Source organism: Crassostrea angulata, chromosome 4 (genome assembly GCF_025612915.1).
Source record: "Crassostrea angulata isolate pt1a10 chromosome 4, ASM2561291v2, whole genome shotgun sequence".
In the NCBI taxonomy this organism is placed as follows: domain Eukaryota; kingdom Metazoa; phylum Mollusca; class Bivalvia; order Ostreida; family Ostreidae; genus Magallana; species Magallana angulata.
Window position 1 is genome coordinate 10,842,716 of NC_069114.1, and position 16,121 is coordinate 10,858,836.

Consider the following 16,121-nt stretch of genomic DNA (forward strand, 5'->3'; position numbering starts at 1 on the left):
TCATTAGTCAATAAAATATGTTTAACTCAAACAAAAAGTAAAAAAAATATAGACAAACATTACTTTTTACCGCGAATATCAATGAAAAGTTAAATGGAAAAAGTTCTTATTATCTTTTATTAATATATATATATATATATATATATATATATATATATATATATATATATATATATATATATATATATATATATATATATATATATATATATATATATATTTCATTGTAGGTGTATACCGCTGGAGATAAAGAACTGATGGATGCTATTGTAGCGGATGGTTTGATTCCCCATGATCAATCCAAAACATTCACTGTGGTTTGCATAAAACATTAATACTCACTTATTAATGCCACTACGTACAATTCAACTAATTGTTCGTTCCACCACATCAGCTAGGACAGATATTTTCAGGGGTTTTTTGTTTTTTCTTTTTGTTCTTTTAACAATAATTTATTTTTCATCAATACATTTGGGTTTAAGGCTACATCTTTGAAATATTGTATTGTGACACCACAATATTTCTTGCCTACTTGTATTATTTTGACCAACATATTTTTTTTATTTGTTTCATCGGTTTACTGTCATAACCGATGCGTCTTAACCGATGTGTCTTAACCGATGCGTCTTAACCGATTAAGAATCATTTAAAGAGGCCGGATTGTCAAATAAATACCATCAGACCTACCTGAAATTATTAGATTCAGATATGACTCGTGTAACTTTAAATAATTAATTAGTAAAGATAACAATCCATACATTTTACCTTTTTAATTTTGGCATTTTTATATATAGCTCTTCTTCTAAAGGAGATAACTACAGTCTAAAAATGGTCACAAACATCGAACCCCCTTAGATTAGTAAGGGATGCATTCGCGCACTACGATTCTGATACAATAAGAATGATACTACATGTATCAACCGCTGTAAAAAGAGACTAGATATATAGTTTTCAATAACAGCAACAACAACAATCCTAATTCAACCCTCCACAAAACATCAAATAAGACATTATTTTTTTTTTATCATTTCTTAAGCCGCTGTATTTTGATTTTTGTTCGAATGATCGTACTTGAAAAGTACATATCTAAACGAATGGCTTCAATTTCACCTTTTATTTTGGTATCGCTGTCTAAAAAGATATATACTGCTCTTATATCCCAATAAATAAATCTAAAACTTCCTAAATTTTGTTATCTGAAGGAAAAATGACTAAAAAAATGATTGTGATTAAGATTTTGTTATTTTTAGAATGGAGATAATGATGTAGAGTTTTCTGAGACGGATAGTTCAGCAGCACCCGGAAACAATGTGAGAATTCTTTACCAAAAATTAAGAACTCAAGACAGTATACAGGTAGTTAAATATTTTCTTTAAAGATATACCTTTTTTGAGATAAATGTATGAACTCTTTTGCAAAATAGGTATATGCTTGTGCAAAACTGACACATCGCGCATCAACGCTGTTTACAAGAATACAGATCGTTTGAAATTTTACATAACGACGTCCTTAACTCATATCGATTGTAAAATTTACCTTCCCCAATACCCTCAAATAACAATGACGCTTCTGTAATCACGAGCAAAATTATTAAACTGTTGCAACCAATAATTAAATTCATATAAAGATATATGTTCAATTATTAATACCAAATAAGCACGAAATAAACTAATAGCATTAATGAAAAGATAAATAATTTTCAGAGCACAATGATGATGGACAAAAAAACATAGACGTGTAAATATTTGTCATATTGTTTTGCTTAAGCTGGATGACAGTCCTTTTGTGTCAGAAATTTTTGTTAAACACCCTGATGAAGACAGCGATAAGGGCGATCCTCTTGGAGGATTCCTTTGTACGGGTTCACGGAGTGACGGAACCTTTCTTCACGCATTCTGCAGCCTGACCACAGACGGAATTTTAGCAAAAGACCTTTCTGTCAAGTAAGACAGTGCATTTGATACGTAGTTAAAATTATACCATTATCATAAATCTTTACATGTAGTAAAAGATGATTGAAGATTTATGTACATGTACACGTACCAAGGTGCAAGTGTAAAATCATGATGAAATCCGGGACTCTTTATTTTGTCAAATAATAAAAGGAATTAAATTGCTGTTTAAAAACACAAGACAAACTAGCAAAGATGTTTCTTGATAAAAGAAATGGTATCACACCCCCCCCCCCCCCATCCTCAACAAAATAATCTTACACAATTGTTTAGAATTAGCAACTCCCTGAGTAAAAAATCATTTTTATTTTAAATTGTTATCATGCCATAATGATTGTATTTTTTTGAAATTTTAGTTCTTAAATACTTTTTTGATATTTAGAAATGACAACATTACCATTATGATTTATAAAATGAATGATTTTCTTTAGAAATGAAGACATTTTAGTGAGTTTAAACGGAAAGAAGACTTTGGGATCATTCGAGTATGATCATGAGGAAGTTTTAGCGCTCTTTTGAACATTACCAATGACAGAGAAAATATCCATGGTAATTTTAACTTTGTGATAAACATGTCATAAACAAATGCTTTTTTTTTTTTTAGAAATATCTTTAAGTAGCTCTGTCTTACTATAAGATTTTCTTTATAACATTTTTTTCTGTTTTGACAAATTCCTATCAATTAACCGTGATTTTTAAAATTAATTTTTTTTACGCTAAGGTGAACTACAACAGACAATCAGAAACATTTACAACTATTGAATTTCTACTGGAAGGAACCAAAGAAGGTTTGTTAGTAACATATACGTTTATTAGATATCAAAGGTGATCTTGAAGGATCTTGAAGTGCCTCACTACACCTTGATACAGTTTCCCAAATCAGCAGACAATTACTTGATTATGATAGATAGCATGATGAATAAGAAGTATATGTGTCAAATTTGCCAAAAAGGTACAAGTTTAGATTTAAAAAATGATATTTTCAAAACTTTCATTCAGTAGACATGAACAAAAACCCCTGAACAAAAACACCAAGCGGATTCGAACCCATGACCTGCCGTTTACAATCCTCATACTTTAACCACTTAGTTATTACGATATACATCTAAATCGATTGATACAAACAGTTTAAAAAAACATTTAAATCGCCATCTTGTGACGTAGTGTCTTAAAACGTATAAGTCTTGGTGTATTGAAGTACCTAAAAAGGTTTTAATTGATAATATTTCACATGAATATTTATAGTCTACATTTGTTTTCAAAACGATTACTACTATTGATAATATTAGTTAAAATCTATAGATTCCACTTTTTTCTTTTTTTGTATTAGAAATTACTTAATCTGATATGATCTTTCTTTCAAGGTTTTTATTTGAAAATGACTTCGCCTATAATTTGTAGTTAACATTTTAAATTTGTCATATATCACTACCTAGATTACCCAAAACAAGTATTGGAATTATGTTCTATATCATTCTTTTTTGTTTATAATCTTTTGTTTCTTAACTAATTTTTTATTTCAAAATTCAAACACCACCAACACTTGATTTTTTCTTAGTTATAGCATTTTTCATTTCTCCTCTTCACAAAAATAGAGATATTAATTTAAATGTAAATCAATAGTTCTAAACCCCCGGTTATTTTGACCTGTCCACGTCTTACTTTTTTGGGGATGATGCAATGCCATTAATGTATGTTGTTTTGCTTGCCATATCTAATATTAATTAAGGAAGAACAGTCTAAAATATTAAGTTTATCGAGTTTATCACCACATAACACATAATACCATGCGATGTTTAATTCGTATAGCAAAACAATAACTTTTATTTTTTCGTGCTTCAAATAAAATTTTGTGTTTTAATAATATGCTATTGAAAGATTAATACAAACACCTTTTTTACTAACAAAATTAAATTGCAGATGAAAAATGTGCCATTTTTAAAGCTTAAAAGGCATACATTGATTTTAACTTTTTTTTTTTTTTTTTTTACATTTTTTCTTCTTTAGAAGAGGTCATCGTTAAGGAGAATTCTGTAAAGCTAATGACTATGCATCCGAAAGTGAAAGTACTGATGGTACGAAAAGACTCTTCAGCTTTGGCTGTTCAAAATGAAGAATTAACTCTCTTCAAATTTTTAAACGTCATGTCGGACTGTACATGTAAGTTTTAAGGCCATCTAGTGCAGACTCACTTATTATCACAGAAAGACCACTCTCTCTCTCTCTCTCTCTCTCTCTCTCTCTCTCTCTCTCTCTCTCTCTATATATATATATATATATATTTGTCAAGCCATCTAATCAAATCAAACATATACATTAACTTTTTGAACTGATTGAAAGTATCTTTAAAGTAAAGTTCAAGTGATCTACCTGTCAAGCTCAAATTAAATTACAATCGCCCCTCCTAATAACAGTTACCCTTTTTAAATGTTTATATCATGTATAAGACAAACACTCACATAACAAATTTAATGTAGAAGTATTGTATGTATTTAACTGTTACATGCAATAATGAAAAAATGCGGTTATTTTTTCCTCTTTTAGGCCATTTTATTGAGAGAGAGTTTTTGGACGATGGTTTTTATCTAAAGTACAGTTTTCAAGTGCAGAAAAACAAATCCAAATTTCTAGGCCTTAATGGGACCCAACTGAACATAGTCGTAAGATTACTATTATGTGTGTTATTGAAATTTTAATCCAATATAATCTTTCCACGTTCATAGCATTTGAAGTTTTTAAAGTATTTAATGTAACTTAAGCATTTTGTGACATTGATCTACATATAGATAGAAATTAGAATGAAATGGCTTTGTTGGGAACAAAAAAATGATATGCAACATTATGTATGGAAAATCATGTTATAAAATATACGTTATGCACGTTAAAATACGAAACACTAGAAAAATAAGAATTACTTGGTACTGTTATGAATGATTGTTATTAACAATTTACGACGGATTGTTTTTTATTAAGAACGATACCGACGTGGCCAGCATTAAGACATTTCGTAAAGAGGTAATAAACAGAGAAGATTACCTGAGACCATGCAGGAAAGACGTTGAACGTGAGTGCATTCATTTGTTGAAAACTATGGTTGCTACGACCATTTGATTAGCTGATTACTTAGTAACCTTTTTCTGGATTGCCAATCCATGTGGGTTTCAAATTAGATTGTGAAATCATGACTTTCTCTACTTCATAAACCATACTTACACAAGTATAACTGTGTAAGCGTTTTCAAATTATCAATAACTTATTCATATTCTTCGGGTATCTTACTGAAATAAAAACAATATTTCAAACGGTTTGATTAATAACGGCCTGTTTAATTACGTCTTGTTCTCGTGTGAAAACCCGGATCACTGCAGCAAACGTTAATATGACTATAGTCTGAATGTGTATCCATGTAAAATGACAATTTTATCTTTATTTTTTTCAGATTTGTATCTTTGTTTTAACCAAACCAGAAAACTATTCGAGCTGAAGACACGAGAACATGCTCTCAGGGAAGAAGGGTGTGGAGTGTTGATGATCGATACATTTTGCCCACAATAAATGGATCTATGTCTAAAAAGACAATAATTCCATTTAACATTTACCAAAAATTATGAGTTACGAAGTATTGCAGAACATGGTTTACCGAGTATTTGGTATTTGCATTGAAACTAGACTACTGACAGCAATTTAGTAGTTAAAGAGTGTGATTGTTTTAAATAAAAATTCTATTCTTTATAGACTGAGCAACATATATCGAATTACATAGTTCTGCAAAATTGCAAAAATGTTCAGTATATGTTCATAATCAGAATGCTTAAGCTTGAGGAATTTTTTTGCCTTTTAAATTCTTACGTCAAACTGTTTTAAAGAAATTTAGAAATTCGAGATGTTTAACAGAAAGAAAATAATAATCACTATAGTATTTTAATTTTATTAACTTGGTTTTCCGAGGAAAAACTCCAACTGGGCGAGTTACGTTACTCCTTTTAGGTGTATCCGGATATCCTCTCCTACAGTTTTGAAGAAAGAAAGTTTTTTTTTGTTTTTGTGTTGTTTTTTTTGTGGTTGTTTTTTTGGCAAATCAATTGAAAATAAAAAAGAAACGTGCATATTGCTTGAATTTTGAATTGTGTTAATTTATACAAAATATATGTACGAGCTACTGAATTTCGCAATGAATAAATAAATAAATATATATATATATATATATATATATATATATATATATATATATATATATATATATATATATATATATATATATATATATATATATATATATATCAGGCTTGGGGTAATGCTAAATGTAATGGTAATGCATTGCAATGCATTACATGTTTTCAAAGTAATGCTAGTAATGTGTAATGCCTCAAAATTAGCATTACAAGTAATGCTAATGTAATGCATTACTTTCCAAAATCTAGTGTAATGCTGGCATTACATGGCATTACTTTGCATTACTATGCATATTTATGCATGTTCACTTTAAAAAATGTGATGAATAAATGAATAGTTGAAATTGAATTTGATTAAATTTATTTTTAAAGAAGAAAGAAATAATTCTAATTAAGAAAAAAATGTTTTAATTGTACATGTTTTATTAAAAAAGGTTTTTTAAAATTCATTTTTGAATTGTTTATATTACTAAAGATAACAGCACAATTTCATAACATTTTTAAGAGTGTTGTTATTAAGAGTTTTTAATCATTTAAACAATTTACTCCAATTAGTTTGCACTTCAATAAGAAATGTGTCAACAAAACACTATGCCCCCAGGATAATCTAAGTATCAAAACAATCTATTGTTATAAGAAGTGTTAAACACCCCAATACCCTTCCCTTCGCTATGTCACAATAGAATAGGAGACAGACATGCACCTTTAAAAGCAAAATGAATGCACTGTCCATCCATGATGAAAATCAATATCACTTCCAATATTATAACCCATTTGAAAATAATCTTACTTATTTTCTCTCTTTCTCTCTGTCTCTGTCTCTTTGTCTCTCTCTCTCTCTCTCTCTCTCTCCCTCTCTCTCTCTCTCTCTCTCTTGTATATTAATTACACTGTACATTAGTTTGGACTGATGGAAAATACAAGATTTATGTATTTAATCTATTATTGCACTTAACATATCCTAAGATAAAGATCGTCAAACAGTATTTTCCAGCCCAAGCTTTGACTGCTCCTGCATAACATTTATTTAGTATAGCCCGGAAGATGGATGCATTTAAAAGATGAACCCTTTGAAACTTCGATCATAAGTGCAACAGCAATCTTTTGTCTTAAAGTGTCCTCCGTAAAAAGAAATACGATTAAAATATATTAAGAAATATAACTGGGAAAAATCATCTGTTTATAAATTAATAAAATTAAGTGTCCAAAATTATACAGATTTGTGTAATCTGGGGATATATCTATATTTAGCTTTTAAAAACCGCAACATTATTTCATCAATTGTTTTTTGTTACGCATGTTATCCTGTGTCTCTATTTCATATCTGATATTGTGTCATGCCAAATGTCTATAAATATCATTTTACTTATGTAATATGTTGTTCATATTGCCACAATATGATTATATATTGAGCAAATAAAGAATGACTCTTGTTTATTCATTGAATTTGAACCTGATACTGAGCATGAAGCTGTAGATATGGTAAAGAGTGTTGTATATTTGAAACATTTGCAAAAACTCTTTATTAGCTTTACTTTTTAAAAAAAAGTAATGGTAATGGTAATGCATTACTTTACTCATGTAATGGTAATGTAATGCATTACTTAAAGAAAATCAAGTAATGGTAATGGTAATTTAATGCCCAAATTCATGAAGTAATGGTAATGTAATGCATTACTTTGCAATGCAATTCGCCCCAAGCCTGATATATATATATATATATATATATATATATATATATATATATATATATATATATATATATATATATATATATATATATATATATTGTATGATTATAGGATACTTTTTTTCCGGATGACTTCTCTTGGAGTTTTCAAGATAGGCCAGTTATTTTTTGTTTGCATTTCAATTGACGTTCATGCGTACATAGATTTGCATACTGCTTGGATTAAGAGTTTTGATATTTTCGCAAAAAATGCCAGCTGTTGAATTTTGTCATTATTTAGCAAAATGTTGCATAACTATAGAGTTACTAATATGTCCGGTTCACTCTACTTTTAGTATTAAAGATAGGATCCCTTTTTTCTTCTCTTTTTTTGCTGTTTAATTGTACTTGTATGCAAGATGTGTATATTATTAGGGTCTTCCGTTTTCAACGGAAGACCCTCTTGTTATTCTTCGGTTTCTTTTTATTATTATTATACTTTTTCTTTTTTTTTCTGACTCCTTCTCGGCTTTATAACTCAAAAAGTTTCCAACCGATTTTGATGAAATTTCCAGAGATAATGTGAAACTATTATCCCTCAAAGATTTAAAGTTTTCTTGACAACGTCACTTCCGTTTTTACGTTACGTCATTTTTAAAATTTTCAAAAAGTCATTTTGTCCGCGGCGTTTCTCAAAAACGCTTTAAGATAGAGGCTTGAAATTTTCAATGGTTATGATTTGGTCGATTTACAATGCATAACAGATATATCGGGGTTTAAAAATTGATTTTTCCGGAAATTTTGATTCCGCTTCCTTGGTTTAAAAAATAGCGTAATGTTCAAAGTAAAATTAACTCGTACCAAAAATAATTGTTAAGTCGTACTTGAACACATTCGGATTTTTTTTGTTAAGTCGTTCTTGAAATCGGAAATGTTTTTGTTAAGTCGTACTTAAAATCATTCGTATTTTGTTAAGTCGTACCAGGAATAATTCGATTTTTTCATCTTTTTATTTGCGTTACTCTTGTTGTTGGTTTAAGAGCTCTGCTCCTAACAGGAACTTCCAGCTTTACTTCCGACATTAACGGAAGACCCACTCGTTGCTTTGCAACGAGCTTTGCTCTAGTTTGTTTTAATTGTTTTAATGAATATAAGACAAAATATACCAGCTACTTTTTTGCAGTTTTCAAGATAGGAAGGTATAATGTATTTGCAGTTCAGTTGTAGAGAATAGCACCATAGAGATAGGTTGTATATACTTTGTTTTTTTTTCAATTATTTTGACTTAAAAGACTGACAGGAAATTGTGAGCACGAAATGGACGATTATATCAGGTGAGGATTGTCCTTAGGTAGTATCATCAATCAGGGTAAGGTGGAATAACACACCTGGAAAAAGTCATTAAAATTAACAGGACATTATTTGATAATAAAAGATAAAATGATACATTAAATAAACTGTACATATGTCAAATAAGCGATACATTTACCGTTTTGGGATAAGAAATGAATATGTAAAATAATTATTTCAGTTAGTAACAACAAAAGCCCCTGTGGGATTCGAACTTGGGATGTACAGTTCAAAAGTCCGACACTTTATCCACTCGGTTTTGGAGTTACATGTAGTTCCATGATGAGTCGATAAAATCCTTTTAATAAAACGAAATGTCGTTTCGATGAGCAGTCAGCCAATTTGTGATGATATGTTTTTCCACCTTAAACAAAAGAATGAAGGGTACTGTTTACACAAACGAAAATCCAGTTTGCAATCAGTTTGCTATCACATTTACGGCGTTACCTTGCCAATTTGTTAGAAATAAATACTGACACAGTTATCAGTTATGTTTGGAATACTGCTGTGATTTTTGTTTTTATTGGATTTGATCACTTGCCCGTCTGTAATGAGAACCACATAAAGTCAAAGACTGGTTCTTGTAATAAACACCCCATAAAGTCAAAGAATGATTCCTGTAATGGACACCCCATAAAGTCAAAGAATGGTTCTTGTAATAAACACCCCATAAAGTCAAAGAATGATTCTTGTAATGGACACCCCATAAAATCAAAGAATGATTCTTTATTTCTTAAACAAGGAAAAATCTCGTAATTTTATTTCTAGCATATTAACATATTTTAGAATCGTTAAAGCGTTTTTTGCTATGTTATGAGCTTTAATACTATTGTAACACTTTAATTAAAATGCAATATTATTTTTGAAAACATGTGACTCTTCTTTGATAAATTGTCGGTGATGACGTAGCATTTGGATCTAAGGTTTTTCAAAGTTTTAGAGATTGGTTTGTTATCAAAAAATGGTTTTTGAAATCGTATTTATAAAATTCTATGTGGATCAATAAAATAAAAATAGTGAAATACCATTAATATAGTGAAGAGGACGCTATATATAATAAAGTAGGAAAGAAAAACTGTGAGTGGGGACCTTCCTCATTCATTCAAGTTATATGACACAACATGAAAAATGTATATGTATTTGTGATTAAAATATGCATATAGTTCTAATTGTTTAACTGATTTCAAAAAAAATGAAACAATTAATTTAAAATGAATGATGATGTGTAATAATCGTTCATATTTTCCAGACTAACCAGAAACTCGACCAGAAATGCACATTTTCTTTTTCTGAGTGCATTAAGTGTCTTGATGATACGCATTGTTGATTTATACTAAAACACACTTTGAAAATTAAGTATTTTTAAAAGTGTGCCGCCATATGTAATTGCAGTTCAAAACACTTGTGATTAGGATCGGAAATAATAGTGAAATCCCATTAAACCGCATCTTACATGTACCTTTCAGGTCAATATAGTGCATTTTTAATAAATGTTAAGAAAATAAATGTATATTTTTATTAAAACGACCGTTTTAATTTCTTTTAACATCTGTGCTGTTGTACCTTAGAAATGTAAAATAAAGTAAATTATCATGTACATGTAGATGAAATAATTTCATGTAATAATGGACAGTGTCTTTATTCGTGTCCATGATAACACTACGAATCAATTTTGTAACATAAAGTCAAGTAAATTTCATAAATGACGTATTATTGGCCAAAGCGGTTTTAAACAAACTTTTTCTAAACATCGAATTTGGTTGGTGTTTATTTGTAATATCAAATAATGATTAAATCATAAATGATCTGACAATTTCTGGAAAACTGTCAATATTTGTTTATAAAATATCTATCGTTTAGATTGATCTTCCTTCCACCACACATGTAGTACTTCTTTAAGCAAGCTTACATTTAAGACATTGCACTGACCACTTGTTCTGTTTATCCGCCATGTTAGTTTTTTTAAGCGTTAGTGAACGCGTGTTTGATCAATCATGAAGCACTTTAAGCTTCCTTAGATTTTATCTCCCCCGGCCTTATCTGATCAAGTTATTCCTCTAAAGGAATGGATCCTTTATCTGGAATAGAACAAAAAAAAAGTACCAAACCTCACGAACCTACAAGATAATCAAACAAATAAGTTGCCAAACAACATAAATCCCAAAAGAAAAAACACGCATTAAAACACACAAAAAAAAACTTGAACCAAAGAAAACAAAAATCGTTACAGCTCTCACAAAGTAAGTGCGTGCATATTTTTATTATTACTACTTGGAGAGATAGAAAAAATCGTTAGGGTACAGCAAAGTATGACCCTCTTACCACTTTAAGTATACCACTTAACTGTCTGACTCATACCGAATTCAGTTCTATAAAGTCTTGTTAGATTGTGATATATAAGGCAAGTGTATTTTATCCTGTGTATTTTTCTTCATGTATATAGCATTGATTTTCTAAATAAGTTATGACAGAGCATAAGCTGGATGAGAGACGGTTGAGAATATAAGGGACTTTTGATGTTATGTGTAGAATTAGAGGCAAGTAGATTATAGCATGTATAATTTGTTAAATTACTTATACAAAATAGTTTTGCAAATACGTTGTCTTTAAAATGCTTAATCCAAAGTACAACAATTTAGAAAGAGAAAAGTTTGTTTTTTTTGTTTTTTTTTTTTTTTTTACAATTTTGTCTCTATTTTGAGCCCCGATGTTATTCCTTTTTTAATACGAGACGCGAATGATAGGCGCTTTCCGACATTGTAAGTGTTTGTGTATAATTTTTTCAAGTGCCCTAATTTTTTTGTTTTTACAATTCCGCCGATTCTCGGAAGTGTGTTTCAAAACGTGACTGGGCCGTCAATCCCAATCCCTACCATTTAGGTTGGTATGCATGCGTTAAAGTAAATGCATATTCTCTTTTTGCACTTCCGATAAAAATATGTTATCAATATCTAGAGGAAACTCTATTATTAAATGAATCTCGAGATTTGACACGTGTCCGTTTAAATTTGATAATTTTTAAGGTGCCTCACTACACCTTGAAAAAGTTTCTCAAATCAGCAGAAAATTACTTGATTATGATAGAAAGCATGATGGATAAGAAGTATATATGTCAAATAGGCGAAAAAATGTACAATTTTAGTTAAAAAATGATATTTTCAAAAATTTCATTCAGTAAACATAAACAAAAGCCCCAGGTGGATTCGAACTCATGACCTGCGGTTCACATGCCTGATACTTTAACCACTGAGCTATGACGATATACATCTGAATCGATTGATACAAACAGTTTAACAAAACATTTAAATCGCCATCTTGTGACGTAGTGTCTTAAAAAGTATAAGTCTCGGTGTAGTGAAGTACCTTAAGCAGCAGTGTAGATTTTGTCGTGTCGAAATTTATTGAAAAATTGACTAACCATTACATTATTATTTGAAAATTGATAGACCCAACAGAAGAGAAGAACAACTTTAAACAAGGCTAATATCATTTCAGTTGCATATCTTTTCAAGTCATAAGGTATGGTTTTAACATTGATTATGTATTAGAACTACAAGTTTCTTACCCGGTATCGAGTATGTATAAATAAGATTAATTTACCATGTATTATATTATCAAAAATCTGTTCTGGACAATAAGTTAAATCAAATTTATCTGTTTGTGCCGATATACTTTAGTTTGAAATTATCATTAGTTTACAACACAAACCAAAATGCCTGCGTATAGTAGCAATGGAAACATTGCTATACAGTCGCCAAAAAAAAAAAAAAAAAACCAAAAGTTTAAAGATGATTGAGATCGTTTTAAAAATTGTATTACAGTTTTGAGCGTCTATAGCGTCAAAATATTTGGAAAAATTTTATTTTAGTGGATTTGAGACTTCAACCTCTCTCTATGAATTTTTAGTTTTTATAATTTTCCTAAATTTACATATATATATATATATATATATATATATATATATATATATATATATATATATATATATGATTTTAATAGTTTTTTAATAATATAAATGTGTAGTACGGAAGAAAGGCAGGAATGGATGACATCGATGGTTTGATAACCCGTGTTCAATCCAGGACAGTGTGTTGTGTGGTTTGTATTTAACAAAAAACCTACTTATCTACTAATGTGGTCACTACAAATACTTTTGTTGACTTTCTTGAATTATGTTGTTATTGTATAACTTCAACAATATCAGTTTCTATATTTACTATTGCTTCTACAACTATTTCTACTATTTCTCTAGCAATACCTCAGTTACTTCAGTACTGCTACTACAACTACAATAATACTACTTCTATACTTATACTACATGTACAATTACTGCCATTAAAGCTACTAGTATGACAACTTCTACTATAGCAGTAAATGCTACCTTTTCTTCTTCTTCTTCTACTACTACTACTACTACTACTACTGATAGAACAACTACTACCTCTAATACATTGTATGTCAACTTCTAATACATCAGCAAATGCTACCTCAATTCTTCTACAGCCACCTCTACTTCTACCACTGCTTTTACTACTACAACTATGATATTACAAAATTTACTTATAATACTAATACTTTTGCATTTAGTTCTAATACTTCACATATATTACTAATGCTACTACTACTATTACAACTATTTCTATTACAATAATTTTTGTAATTCTTTTAACTATGGCTCCAACAATAACTCATTCTCCTACTACCTCCGTTACTACTACTACGTCTCTTCTACTATACCATGTTATACTTCAGTCATTCTTACATAATTATGTTTTTGAATTACTTTACATAATGTACATGTATTAACCACTCTCGTTATCGAAATCTTCTCTGCTCTATTACTTTGAGTATAGCAGTGATATGTTTTACTATGTACTGCAGTGGTCAACCAGTAAGGTCTTTAATGTTACAAATTTACCTTTAAAACATATGGTAGCGGCAGGTTTTTTAAAAATAGTAAGACTCATTCCTCAAGACAACTTGTATTCTTATACTTTCATGTTAAATACTGAAATCTGATTGGTTTAGACGCAGTTGATAATTCGTTCTATTACCCTCAGCGTTAGCAACACACTTAGCATCGGGTAACACATCGAATTGTTACATGCGCGTAAATTATGCACGTATGGTTCGCCGTATAATTCACGTCATTTCTGTATTAAAGCAATATATAAATTCTCTAAAATTAAGACATTCAGTATAATGAAATAAATAGTGCCTGTTTGGGGGGATAACAGTTTATATTGACACCCCTCGAAAACCATTGTCAACCGACGCGAAGGTTTCCTCGGGCTGTCAATTTCAACTGTTACTCCCCCAAACAGGCACTATTTATATAAAGCAGCATTTAATTAATGTTCATTTAGACCAACTAGCTATATTGGCCTTTTATGAACACTTTTTCAAAAATACCATTAATCTATCATACCAAAAACAACACTTTTTACTGTTTGATTTCTTTTCAACAATCATTGATGAAAATAAGAAGACATTTTTTCTCAAATTAAAATAGAAGGACAATGACGACATTGATAGTTCACACTCAATGATTCCACATGGCGAATCGACTTATGACGAAAAAACCCAAAGTGTTCGGAGTCTAGATATACAAGCAAGTATTTATTGAAGTAATGAATAGATCTATTGGTAATCTATGAGAGGTTTCATGAATTAAAATCTTGGTTATTGATTGTTATATAATTAGTTACGCAGTGTACTATACTCTCAATCAAATGAAATACTAGTATACTGCATTCACCAATACCACGACCAAACAATCAATTTAAAACTATTTTTGTTTTTAAAAAAGCTATCTTATAAAGTGCAGTAACAAGGAAAATATATTTAATGTTGACAGAAATTCAGAATTTTAACTGTGTCATATTTTGTTGAACATAGGATCTCTCTTTCTGCTTTCGTAGACATCATAAGGAGATTTTTAAGTACTTTAAACTATCTTTAAACAAGGTCTAAATAATACAAAAAAATACTTTTTTTTGTTTTAAATTTTATCATGAAAGCATAATTACGTAGGCATTAAGAAATATTTCTTTTAGAATGAAAATAATGCGGATGTTGTAAAGTTTTCAGAGATTGAACGTCCAATAATAATGGAGGAGAGCAACAAAAGAAGTGAGGTAATTAACAATTAATGTAATTTAAAACACTTGTAATATGCTACATTTGTAAGAAAATCACTGACAATGAAATCTTGAAGAGAATGCTTTTGCAGAACATACGTGAGGAAAACGTTGTCGGAATTTCTGAGAGGGATAGTGCAGAAGCCATTGACAAAAATAAATTAGGAAAAATTTTCCAAAGACCAAGCAAAAACGATTATGATAAGGTTAGTTGAAAAGTGTTATAATTTCACCTTTACGTTCGTAAGCTTACACGATACTTTTTAAATGGTATATTTTAACCGACCTGAGTACATTTTGATGTAATGTAGTCAACAATAATAACGCTGTATCATATTCCATTTTTATATAGACAAGTATATTTAAAGTGGATCTCAAATGTTTGTAGTCACAACGAAAATGAGAAGCTTTTATTTCTTAAACCGTAATTTGATAATCCATAACTACATTCACAACTGCTTGACGTACACACAGTCAATTGACACAGTTAATTATTTCTTTTTCTGCAACATTTTTGATAACGGCAACTTCATTTTAAAGTCTTATTCTAAGATAAAATTCAAATAAATAATAAAATAAAGATCTTCAAAATAACCATTATGCACGTAATAATATAGACAAAAACTTTATCACTACATTCATTTAGCCGGGCCCCTTAAATATGAAAGGAAACACTGAACATTAAATACCACATAAATACTACATTTAATACCAAACGATATAAAAGAAGAAATAAAGAAGACAAGACAAATATGATCTATACAACTAATGCGAAAACTGCTTGCTTCGAATGTTTGATATATTCTATGTTTGCTAACAAACGTTGCGTCATGTTTGA

At 29.7% G+C, this 16,121-nt stretch overlaps 1 protein-coding gene and 1 pseudogene across 13 annotated transcripts in view; both read left to right on the forward strand.

Annotated features, from left to right (window-relative positions):
* LOC128180246 (uncharacterized) overlaps window positions 1–16,121 on the forward strand; it is a 31,620-nt gene that overhangs the window by 4,103 nt on the left and 11,396 nt on the right. The window contains exons 1-6 of one of the 13 annotated variants that reach the window (XR_008243205.1): window positions 10,907–12,023; window positions 12,590–12,662; window positions 13,167–13,241; window positions 14,656–14,754; window positions 15,200–15,280; window positions 15,361–15,489. Coding sequence is in view for 12 of the 13 variants with exons in the window: in XM_052848174.1 (XP_052704134.1) it covers window positions 13,185–13,241; window positions 14,656–14,754; window positions 15,200–15,280; window positions 15,361–15,489 (366 nt within the window). In the remaining variant the exon portion in view is untranslated. Of the gene's footprint in view, window positions 1–10,906; window positions 12,024–12,044; window positions 12,663–13,166; window positions 13,242–14,655; window positions 14,755–15,199; window positions 15,281–15,360; window positions 15,490–16,121 lie in introns of those variants that run through there. The other 12 variants (XM_052848174.1, XM_052848177.1, XM_052848178.1 and 9 more) reach the window with 12 other exon arrangements.
* LOC128180674 (uncharacterized) lies at window positions 709–6,050 on the forward strand (annotated as a pseudogene).